The 12,726-nt window shown below is 38.0% G+C and overlaps 1 protein-coding gene across 4 annotated transcripts in view; it reads right to left on the bottom strand.

The window, feature by feature from the left end:
• The window catches only part of MAGI2 (membrane associated guanylate kinase, WW and PDZ domain containing 2), a 1,312,199-nt gene that overhangs the window by 216,019 nt on the left and 1,083,454 nt on the right, over positions 1 to 12,726 (bottom strand). For all 4 annotated transcript variants that reach the window (XM_033088532.1, XM_033088533.1, XM_033088534.1 and 1 more), the window contains one exon: positions 9,937 to 10,575. In XM_033088532.1, the coding sequence (XP_032944423.1) occupies positions 9,937 to 10,575 (639 nt within the window). The remainder of the gene's footprint in view (positions 1 to 9,936; positions 10,576 to 12,726) is intronic.

The following is a 12,726-nucleotide window of genomic DNA, read 5'->3' as shown; positions in this document are numbered from 1 at the left end:
AACTTGTTATAACTTCAATAGTAAAATCTGACAGTAAAAAAAAAAACCCTGAGAGGCGAGATTATCCAAGATGGTGGGGTAGATAAATGCTGTGATTATCTCATACCATGAACACATGAAAATTACAACTGAATTATAGAAAAATCAATCTGGAGAATGATCTGAAGTCTAGCTGAACACAAGTTTTACAACTAAGGACATAAAGAAGAAGCCACATTGAGACTGGTAGAAGGGGTGGAGATGTGAAAGGGGTTGGCCCCAAACCTCCATGTGGAGGATGAAAATTTGGAGTGATATCTAAATCACAGAGGTTCCCCACAGAGAAGCAAGGTACCCCAACCCGGCATACTGGTGCCGGGAAGAGGAGCCCCCCACAACATCTGACTGTGAAAAACAGTGGGTATTCCCGTCATCAGCGTGGGACAGAAGGCTGTAGGAAACCCAGAAATCCTCTTACAGGGCCTGCAGAGACTCCCTTGCAGGAATTACCCTGGGCTCCAGTGGAGGGACAGTAACTTGTGGGGTACGTCAGGGGACACACTGAGATGTGTGGCTGCAGATGAGGGCTGGAAGATAGTTGCCATTTTCCCTGTGTGGGGGTCTTCTTCCTGTACAGCTGGCAGGTGGGCACCATCTTTCTTCTGTTGAGCCCTCTTCCACCCCCTGGGCCAAATCTGAACCTGAATTGGTCTGGTGAGCTCTGCTTGCTCCACCCTGGTGACTCAATGAGACCCTCTCACACCCAACTTCATACTGCATGAGGCTTTATAAGCAGCTGAACCTTACAGGAGCCACAACCGGTAGCAGGCCTCGATGTGTCCTGCCTTTTTTTCTGAACTACCCCAGACCCAGTACTGGTGGTAGCCATCCTCGGTTCATAGTGTAGCCTCTCACCTGTGCTTCTAGGTCCAGCACAGGCAGTGACCAAGTGTGGATCACTTTGTAGCTCTTACCAGCTAGTCCCCGCTGCTCATAGGCAGTGGGTGACCTGGGCCTGCACCAGAGCTCCTCCCAAGAGCTCCCAGAACCAACATACTTGGAGGTTGGCTTTAGACCAATTAGCTCCACAGATGGTATGCCTAAACGGTGGTCTCAACAGGCACCAGAGCCTAATGGGGTGAATCCAGCTCTGTGTGGTAAGCCCCCTGCACAGTAGCCCATAAGCTGTGGATATGGCCAACTCCACAGCCAGTCAGCCTGAGGGTCAATCCCACCCACTCATATGTTATTAGCAATCAAGGCTCAACTATAACAGGAGGGCACACTCACAACCCACACAAGGGACACTCCTGGAGCACCCTGAGCAGGTAACCAGGGAGACTGTGCCACTGGGTCACACAGGGCACTTACTACATAAGGCTACCTGGCAAGACTGGGAGGTGTAGAAGCCCTACCTAACACATAGAAACAAACACAAAGAGGCAGCCAAAATGAGGAAACAAAGAAATATGTCCCAAATGAAAGAATAGGAGAAAACTCCAGAAAAAGAACTGAACAAAATGGAGGCAAGCAACTTACCAGATACAAAGTTCAAGACAATGGTTATAAGGATGTTCAAGGCACTTAAGAACTTCCACAAAGAGATAGGAAACCTAAAAAAAGGACGTAGAAACCATTAAAAAAAAAAGTCAGAAGTGAAGAATAAAATAACTGAAATGAAGATGCACTAGAAGGAATCACCAGTAGACTAGATGAAGGAGAGGATTGAATCAGCATTTGGAAGACAAGGTAGCAGAAAATACCTAATGGGAACAACAAAAGATAAAAAGAATTAAAGAAAATGAGGACAGTTTAAGGGGTCTCTGGCACAACATCAAGCATAACAATATTTGCATCATAGGAGTACCAGAAAAAGAGGAAGAGAGAAAGCAAGGGATTGAGAACCTATTTGAAGAAATGATGACTGAAAACTTCCTAACTTGGTGAAGGAAATAGACACACACGTCCAGTGAGCACAGAAAGTCCCAAACAAGATGAGCCCAAACAGGTCCACACATCATAATTAAATGGCAAAGGTTAAAGATAAAGAGAATCCTAAAAGCAGCAAAAGAAGGGCAACTAATAACTTATAAAGGACTTTCATAAGACTGTCAGTTGATTTCTTAACAGAAACTTTGCAGGCTAGAAGAGATTGGCATGAAATATTTAATGTTATAAAAAGCAAGGACCTACAGCCAATATTATTCTACCCAGCAAGTTTATCATTTAAAATCAAAGGACAGATAAAGAGCTTCCCAGACAAGAAAAAGCTGGAGTTCACCATCACCAAACCAGAATTACAAAGAATGTGAGAGGGACTTCTTTAAGATGATAAAAAAAAAATCAAAAATATGAATAATAAAATGGCAATAACTACATACGAGATCTGACAGTTAAATTTGCAAACTCATCCTAGAAAAAGTGCTACATACCTCACTGCTGAATATCACTACAGTCATCTTTGAAGTGATGCATCTTTGAAGCATCCTCCTGGGAAGCTATGCACCGATGCCAGAGCCTAGTCCACCCTTCAAAGCAATTTTGGAACTCTTTTTCTGGAATGGCCATCAGAGCTGTCATCATATTACCCTTGATGTCGTGAATGTCATCAAAATGTCTTCCTTTCAACATTTTCTTTATCTTTGGGTCATTAGGGGCCAGGTCAGGTGAGTAGGGAGGGTATTCCAACAGTTTTTTGTTTACTGGCTAAAAACTTCCTTTGCTTTTGTTCATTGGTGAGCTCCTTTGGGACCATTTTTGCACACACCTTTCTCATGCCAAGATTTTCAGTTAAGATTTTCCTGTTTCTCTGTCGGTGTTTACTTGGTCTGCTATGCTTCGCATAGTCAGCTGACAATTTTGATGCACAATTCGACGACTTTTTGCAATGTTTTTGTCAGTTCTGCTCATTACTGGCCACCCTGACCTTTCTTCATCAGTGACATGTTCTCTCCCCTCAGAAAAATGTTTAATCCATTTGTACACTGTCATTTTCTTCCTGGCATTATCCCCATAAACTAGGACTAACATGTCCCTGATTTCACTTCCACTCTTGCCAAGTTTAATAAGAAATTTAATGTTTGTTCGTTGCTCTAATTCAAGCTTAGACATTCTCATAATGGCACAAAAACACTCAACAACAATAATGAACACCACTCAGCAAGACACCAGCACACGTCAACACGAATACAGCTGTGAGACACTGATATACCAACGTTATGAAACTTTACCAAGCTGTTTGTACAGTGCTGCCAATGTAAGCGCACAGAGGCAAGTTTGCAAAGTTAATTGTCAGAGTTCTATCTATCAATAATTACTTTCAATGTAAATGGATTAAATACTCCAATCAAAAACATAGGGTGGCTGAATGGATAAACAAACAAGACCCTTACATACGCTGGCCTGCAAGAGACTCACTTCCGATCAAAAGACACACAAAGACTGATGGAAAAAGTTATTTCATGAAAATGGAACTGGAAAAAAAAAAGAGAAGCTGGGGTAGCACTATTTATGCCAGACAATACAGATTTTAAAACAAAGGCTATAACAATAGACAAAGAAGGACCCAGTAATACCACTACTGGATATTTATCTGAAGAAACCCAAAATGCTACTTCAAGAGTACATGTGCATCCATATGTTCATTGCAGCATTGTTTACAATGGCCAAGTTGTGGAGACAGCCTGGGTGTCTGTCAATGGAAGAATGGATAAAGAGGAGGTGGTACATACTCGTATATACAATGGAATGTTGCTTGGCCATGGAAGGGAACAGGTTCTTGCCATGTGAGGCAGCATGGATGGACCTCGAGGGTACCGTGCTGAGTGGAGTATGTTAGACAGAGAAAGACAGATGAAATGTGATTTCATTTGTATGTGAAATCTAAAGAAAAAAATAAACAAAATAGAAACACACTCATAGATACAGAAAACATTCTGATGGTTGCCAGATGGGAGGAGGAGTTGATGAAAAATGGGAAGGGATTATGTAGAAAAAATTGGTTGTTACAAAGTAGTCCTAGGGATGCAGGGTATAACATAAAAAATATAGTCAATAATATAGTAGTAATGATGTATCGTGTCAGATGGGTACTATATCGGGTTGATAGATGGGAGGGCGGTTGGGAGACCCTCCAACACCCCCGTGAAAGGTGAAATAGGTGAAGGGATTAAGAAGTACAAATTGGTCGTTACAAACTAGTCATGGGGATGTAAAGTAAAGCATAGGGAATATAGTCAGTAATATTGTGATAGCGTGGTACAGTGTCAGATGGGTGCTGGACTTACGGTGATCACTTCTTTAGGTATGTAAATGTTGAACAGTTATGGTGTACCCCTCAAACTAATATAATATTGTATGTTAGCTATATTTTTTAATAAAAATATTTTTTTAAAAACCTGAAAAAGAAAACTTGAGACCAATCTCATTTATTAATGTTGATGCAAAATTATATACAAAAATAAAATATAGGAGCACGTTATAAGCATAATATAGTTTATTCCAGGAATGAAAGGATAATTCAATACTCTGATAATAAGTCTCTTAATGCAATTCATCAAAGTGATCAGTCAAAGGAGAAAATAATGATCATCTCCATAGATACCTTTTTTGGCTTTTGATAAAATCCATTATCCATTTTTGACAAAGAATTCTAATGAAATAGAAATTGAGGGATATTTCCTTAACATAGTAAATATTCATGTCAAATAAAAAGCCAGTATTGTGTTTAACTGTGTAAAATGAGATGGTTTCCATTTAAGCCAGGAAGAAGATAGACATTTCCACAATCTCCACTATTAATCACCAATGTTCAAGAAAAAATAGTCAAATATATTAGATAAGACAAATTGGAGTATGCAAATAGAAGGGAGAGACAAAGTGACTGTTATTTGTAGGTGGCATGATTGCATGCCCCCAAAGCCCATGAATTGAATTGAAAAAAATATGAGAAACAATAAGGTAACTCAGTAAAGCAACTGGTTATAAAATTTGTATTCAAGAATAAACTCCAGGGGGATAGGAATATGTAACAAATAAAGGACATATTTATGTTGGCATTTATTTTTTATTTGTCTCTCTCTAATGGAACATCAACCCCCTGAAAAATGATGTGTTGGCTTTCTTTATTGCCATAGCTCAAATGCCCAAATATGCCTAGTATATTGTAGGCATTAAAGAAATATTTGGTAAAAAAAAGAATGAATTTATGCTATACACCACCTCTTTTATGCAGAGATAGATAGCTGTACAAAGATACATCATTCTTTACAATAGAAAAAGAATAAAAGCAACCAAAATATCCATTAGTGGGTATCTGATTAAGCAAATTATTAAAAATAATGAGATATAGGCATATTCTGAACTAATATATCAAGCCCTCCAAGAAAAATTGCTAAGTTAAAAAAGGCAAGGCCCTAGGTCATACAACAGGTATCAACACGTTTAAGAGGATTGAAATTATATAAAACATACTCTCCTATATAGAGAAATTATTAGAATCCAACAGAAAAGAATTGGGAAATCCCAAAAGTTTTACAAACAAACAACACATTTCTAAGTAACCTATGGGTCAGAGAAGAAATCACAAGGGAAATAAGAAAATATCTTGAACTGAATGAAGAGGAAAATACAATATATAAAAATTTATGGAATTCAGCTAAAGAAGTGCTTACAGTGAAATTTATACCTTTAAATTATTTCATTAGAAAGAGAGAACTAGAATCATTAATATATGCTTACACTTCAAGAAGACAGAGAATCAAAGTAAATCAAACACAAAGTAAGCAGAAGAGGAGGTATTATAAAGATCAATATGGAAAACATTGAAATGGAAAACCAAAAATCAATGAATCCAAAAGTTGGTTCTCAAAATAGAATTTTATATAATTTTGTTAAAAACTTTATGCTAACAAATTTCACAACTTAGATAAATTGTAAAAATTCCTAAAAATACATAAATTACCAAAACCAACTCAAGAAGAAATATAAAATTGGAATAGACCTAACTCAAAAAAAAACACACACACACAAAAAAGAAATGTCATCAGTGAATAAAAATTATTCTACAAATAAATGCCCATAGCAGATGGCTTCACTGGTGAATTCTATCAAACTTTTAAAGAAGAAATATCAATCCTACACAGACTCTTTTAGAAAGTAGATGGAGAGGGAATATTCTCCAACACATTGTATGAGGCCAGTATTATCCTGACACTAAACCAGAAACTACAGATAATCTCCCCCAAAGGGGTACGAAATTTAGCAAAATATAAGGAAACAGAATCCAGCAACATACTAAAAAGATAAATTGGACTTCATTAAAATGTAAAACTTTGTTGCTTCAAAAGGCACCTTTAAGAAAATGAAGAGAAGCCTCAGAACAGGAGAAAATATTTGCAAATCATATATCTTATAAAGAATTTGTATTCAGAATGTATTACAAAACTTTTATAACTTAATAAGACAAACAGCCTAATAAATATACAAATGGGCAATATATCGAGTAGACATGCCACCAAAGAAGATATATGAATATTAATAAACACATGAAAAGATTAGAGAAAAATAAATTAAAATCACAAAAAGTATCACTATATACCTACTAGAATTGCTATAATCAAAAAGACTGATGATACAAGAGAAGGCAAAAATGGGCAGAAACTGGAAATCTCACACCTTGCTAGTGGGAATACACAATGATACAACCATTTTGGAAAACATTCTGGGAATTTCTTACTTTAAATACATACAGAGGGTGCTAAAAAAAATGCATACACATTTTAAGAAAGGAAAAAAACTGTATTAATATGTACCGATAATAAAAGATGAATACAAGTCACGTTTGACTCCTGAAATTACAAGAGGTGCTCAAAGTGGTTACCATCAGTATCCAGACACTTCTCATTACAGCAAACTATTGCTTGAGCAACGTTGACCAAAGTGTGAACATCTCTTAAAATGTGTGTACATTTTTTTGGCACCCCAGTACTTGTCATATAACCCAGCAGTATCACTCATATAACCAAGAAAAATGAAAACATATATGCACACAAACCCTTTTATCCAAATGTTCATAGCAACATTACTCATAAATACCCCAAACTGAAACCAACTCATATGTCCATCCACTGGTGAATGGATTAAAAAAAAGCAATATATCCTGCAATGGAAAACTATTCAGCAATAAAAAGAAACAAAATAATCATATATACACCATCATGGGTAAATCTCAACAGCATTATTCTAAGTAAAATACTACATACTGTATGATTGCATTTACAAAAAAATTTCTACAAATGCAAAATTGTTCAGAAAGCATATTAATGATTATCTGGGTCTAGGGGAACTTGGGATGATAGATGTTCTAAGGATTATGGTGATTGTTACACAACTATATCATTTTAGCAAAAGTTACTGTAGTATACACTTACAATTGGTAAATTTTATGGTAAATTGTACCACAATGGTGTGTGTTTCAAAATGAAATGCACCCCAATAACCAAGATTTTAGAGCAAGACATAAGTATGTGTAACATTATCCCATTTATATTAAACATGCTACATATATTCAAGTATGTGCTAGTTAAGAGTACAGAATTTCTGAATGTATATTTATGAAAAACATGTTTGCCTCTGGGAAAATGACTGAAAGTCTGGAAAAGGAGAGAGAATTACTTTTCATTCTATACCTTCTGACACTGCTTAAAACAATTAAACCATGTACATTATTACTTTTTGTATAGAAAATAATCTTAGTAAATAATGAAAAACAACCAACCATTCATGATCCTGTTACAAGGACTCAGGCCCAGGAATCTACTCTTAAAGATCTATACTTATCTGAGTGAGGCCATAGGCACGTATGAGTAGCCTCTAGTAAGATAATCAAAGTGAATTTCATCACAAAAATAAGGTGTTGATTCCTGTTAATTTCAGAGAGATAAGTGCAAGTTGTGGGAATTTGGGGAAACAAGAGGTTTTTGACCAGAAGTACTTTAAGTCTCACAGCATACTACATTCTGCAATACTACACTAACCACAAAATAAAAATAAATTCCTCTTTCCCAAACACAAATAAAAGTGAATATTTGAGGATTAAGCGGGCGGGGGGAGTAAGGAAAAGAATAAGCAAAAGTAGGTTAGTCTAGCTGATAGCTAGCAAACAAATGTTTCCAGAAAACGTAATAATTGCAACAATATAAATACATATTACATAGTTATTACATAATGTAATATATAATATATAATGAACACCTATAAATAAATAAACAATTTAAAAACACTTTTTCCTGCTTTCCATGGTATATAAAACGTGTCCCAACTTGTTTCTAGGAATCATAACAGTGGATAGTGTACAGTGATTTTCAGTTATACAGTTTAGTATCAAGAGCCTGTTTCAAAGATTTGATTTTCAATTGCATGTTATGAAGATATGGCTATTTAATTAAGAATATTTGTTTTAACCTTAAACAAGCAATGAGAGAAATTAAAATACACTGTCAATATTTTATCACCAAGATTCAAGTGATCCAATTTAAGACTGTTTTGCTATCATATTTTTTTCCCCTTTTAATATAGGAACATAATATTTTGTATGGTTTGCTCACAAATGCCTAGCATTTGGTATTCCTTTCCACACAAGGAAGCAACAATGTAAATACCTCCTCTGAGGGGAAACACCTTCAGAGAGGGCCAAGTAAATCATAAACGGTGTTTCTTTCAGCTTTGGCTGCTTTCATTCACATATCAAGCTGACAGGGCTTTCATGCTGTTGTTCGTGCTTTGAATAGGCAATCATCCCATATGGTTGCCACGCGTGTGTTCTTCACGCTTGAGTTCCTCACAGTACTGCTCCTTCTGACCCATCCCTGCTGTAGCTTCAGTGCTGATTTAGACTCAGCAGACATTTAATGAGCACCTAGTGTAGGCCATTCAATACTAAGAACACTGCCATCAGGTTAGGTAGTATTTTCCCAATATAACAGATGACACATCTGAGGCTCATGGACTTTTTAAGTCCCAAAACTGGTAAGGGGAAACCAGGTCTTCACCTGAGCTTTTTGATTTATACTCTGTTTTCAAGTAATTTCTATATCTGTGGACTTTCCCTCCTTTTTCTCCCTTGTTTCACTGATAATCAAGAGCAAAGTAGCAGAGACATGAAACAGGGGGCCTCTGCTTTGCCCTGTCCCTTCCCCACCATGAAGGTAGAAGGGAAAAAAACATCCAGGGCTCAGAGCTCCCACCACGCTCTTCATTGCTCCTATCTCCATATGTCACCTAGAATATGCACCTCAGAGCTTCAGTCCTCACGCTATTCCATAGCTTTCTTCTCAGGCCATGGAAGGCTCTATGGGTAATTACTGCTGGAGCAGTCCCTACAGTCATGGAAGAAGTGTCCTGAGCCGCCCTGTTCACAGCTCTGAAAAGATTTTCCTATGTTGACACAGCTCCCACTGATCTTTATCGGGATTATCAAGATGTCAAGATGACACTTGGCCTTTGGAAGGGGTGCAACCAGCTTCCACGTGCTTGCCTGGCTTCCTAAGCACACCCCAGAGCACTGATTCCTTTGGAAAAATCAGGTGTTTTAACTAAGTCCATGGGAAACCAGTTTGAGGTTTCTACAGCTGGTACATTAATGAACTTTTGGACGATGCACTCATACTTGGGGATTCATTCTTTACCCTCCAAGTTCACAGCAATATAAATTTGTAAGACTGAAATCACTGTTTTCTGTTGTGTTTAATATAATAGGAAAAGACATATTCTCAAAATTAAAAAAAAAGCAAAAACCACAGCTTCCTGGACTCACGTTTTTCTCTTTTACTCTCTTACCTTTATTTTGTAAAGTGTGATTTCATTCAACTCCAGGGAAACTTCCATTTCTGCAAGATTATTAAAAAGGTCCTACTACTTTACCTGCATCTTTAATCGCTGATCCAGGCTTTATCTTACCTCCTCGATGGATAATCAAAGAAGTCTCGCTTCCGATGGGGCAGTCCTTCAGTATATCCACTACTTCCGTATGGCTCAGGTTCTGTACATTCTGCTGATTGATCTCCACAATGAGGTCACCCTCACACAGGCCAGGGCAGCCCTGAATGTCGAGTATTTGTTTCACCCGCTGTCCTGTAGGACTGTCGGCAATCGTGAAGCCAAAGCCCTGGGCACCTTTCACAATGGTTAAGGTCATAAGTTCAGCTTGGGTGGCCCCAGACGAAGCCATAGACACATTGTCGTCATGGACAGGTGGTGGATACGTGCCATCTAGCTGGCCGTCAGCTGGCATGGAGTGCAAAGAATGAGGGGGCCGATCTGTTATATCTGGAACTGACTGTGAGGTCCGAGAAATGTATTCCAAATATGTTTCATAGTTATGTCTTCCATTGACCATTACTGGCGGTGGCCTCTCCATTATTGCAAGGGGTGGCACCATGCTGTTAGCAGGGTCTTCGGGATCGAAGGGCAAAGGGTAGCCACGACACAACACCAGGCTGACACTCTGACCAATAGGAACAGACTGGAAAAGCTTGACAACATCTGCATGAGTGTGTCCTAGGACACAAACTTCATTAATGTAGACGATGACATCACCTGTGAGGAGAGAAGAACGAGATTGGCAACATGAGGTAAGGTCAATTAACGCTGACGTAGAGAAATGGAATTATTTATGAGACGAGTGAAAGCGGTGCTCTGTTTCTCAGCAGCAAGGAGATCAATTAGAATAATATTTAAATTTACTGCAGGTGGTTCAAGGTTACAACAGGTCTGCCAAGAAATATACTGATCAAATGCTGAAAAAAATGCTATATGACTATTCTTGAAGTTCAGAAAAAACTTCATATTCAGAAAGAAAGGGTCAGAAAGAAAAGGTTAGAAGAATTTGTACCTTAAAGAAGTACTCATTCTATGTGTCTTTTTCATTTCCATCTTTACTGTATTTAAGTTAATAAAATTTTCAAACTTGAGAAGTGGTGGTCAGAAGTATTGGATGAAAAATTTGGAGCCCCAGTACGGTTTTGTTTGTTTGTTTGTTTGTTTTTTGTTTTTGGTATCACTTGTCTAATTCAACTGCCTTTTTTCTTTTTTACGGGAGAAGACAATATTTTGCCTATTTATTTTCTCTATCTATAGCAAGGTGTAACTGCAAAGTTTCCAGGTATACCTAAGTCAAGGTCAAGAGCACAGGTTCGGGATCAGGGATATGGGTCCATACCCTGACTGTACTGCTTAGCAGATACGGAATATCGTGCAAGCGACTTACCTGCTTTGGCCCACAGCTTCTCGTCTGTTAGGTGGTGAGGATGAAATGACATAACGCCGAAAAAGTGCTTGGTGCAATGCCTGTCAGATGGTGAGTGTTCAGTAAATGTGGAACATTGTTAATGTTATTGTTGCTAAAATAGAATGGAGGGGTTTTGGAACCCTGGCTTTCAAACAGGAAGCTACCATAGACTTATCCTCTGATTTTAGATAAATGGATATTTGTGCAGATCTTTTTGAAAAAGCCATTTGCCCTCTCTCCCCAATGAATTTTCATAGTTACAGAAGTCCGCTGGTTAGGAGTTAACTTTATGATATTAAAAATGCCCTGAATGCAAATTATTTTTTTATTTTTATTTTTTTACAGTTTACAACTTTTTTTTAAATTTATTTTTTTGATTTATTGGGGTGACAATTGTTAGTAAAATTACATAGATTTCAGGTGTACAATTCTGTGTCACATCATCTATAATTTACATTGTGTGTTCACCACCCAGAATCAGTTCTCCTTCCATCACCATATATTTGATCCCCCTTACTCTCATCTCCCACCCCCCACCCCCCTTACCCTCTGGTAACCACTAAACTATCTGAATGCAAATTATTCATTCTCAAGTATATTCAGAAAAAAATTATTTCCTCCTTGAAATGCAGGAAAATATGTTTGAGATAACTGTTTAAAAAAATCAAGTATGTCTGAATAACAACTTTATTTTTGGAGAATTGTTCTATCATGGATTAATGTTTTTATCCTCAAAACCCATAATGTTAGAGAGTTGGACTTGCAACCTGAGATGATGCCTGACTATGCTGAGGAGTATGTGAGGAACAGAAAGACATGTTTTCACAGATTGTCCAATGAGTACCTCAACAGACATTAATTTATCAGGATCATGCGAACCGGGTAGTGGAAATGACTAGGGATTTCATTGTGAGACATCCTTGCCCATCAAAATTGTAAACATTAAAAATGAAAAACAGAGCTAAACTTCCAGAGTTAAATGCTTTCCTGGCCTTTCTTAGGTGTCTGCTATAAAACGATTTCTCCATGAAATGCACTTAAAAATAAATGACGCCATGAATAAAACACTCCTGAGTAAAATGCCCTAAGCAATAGGAATTGGTTAACACTCTCTCCCCAAATGCTAGAGAGCGGCTTAAAAGTGCTAAAGGAGGAGACGGAAGAGCCAAACAAGCATTTGCAAGGATCCAGGTCTGATTCTAGAAGATGTCACAGGCTATGCAACTGGTTACATGGGAGTTCTCTCTTCAGTTATGTGTACCTGAGAGGGTGCTGGAATAAGGGCTGGACATCGGACCAGGCCTCAGAACTGACCTGGGAGGGGCGCCCTCTGCTCTGATTCCTCGTTACGCTGGGGCAGCTGTGATCTTGGGCACCATTTTCAACTGGTTCTGGTCATCCCACCAGAGAAGGAAGTGATCCGGACAAACTGTTTTCCTTTTCCTGCTGTCTCTCCTATT

The sequence above is a fragment of the Rhinolophus ferrumequinum genome, chromosome 20 (genome assembly GCF_004115265.2).
Source record: "Rhinolophus ferrumequinum isolate MPI-CBG mRhiFer1 chromosome 20, mRhiFer1_v1.p, whole genome shotgun sequence".
Taxonomy (NCBI): Eukaryota; Metazoa; Chordata; class Mammalia; order Chiroptera; family Rhinolophidae; genus Rhinolophus; species Rhinolophus ferrumequinum.
Note: the sequence above shows the minus strand (reverse complement) of the source record. Positions and strands in the feature narration are given on the sequence as shown.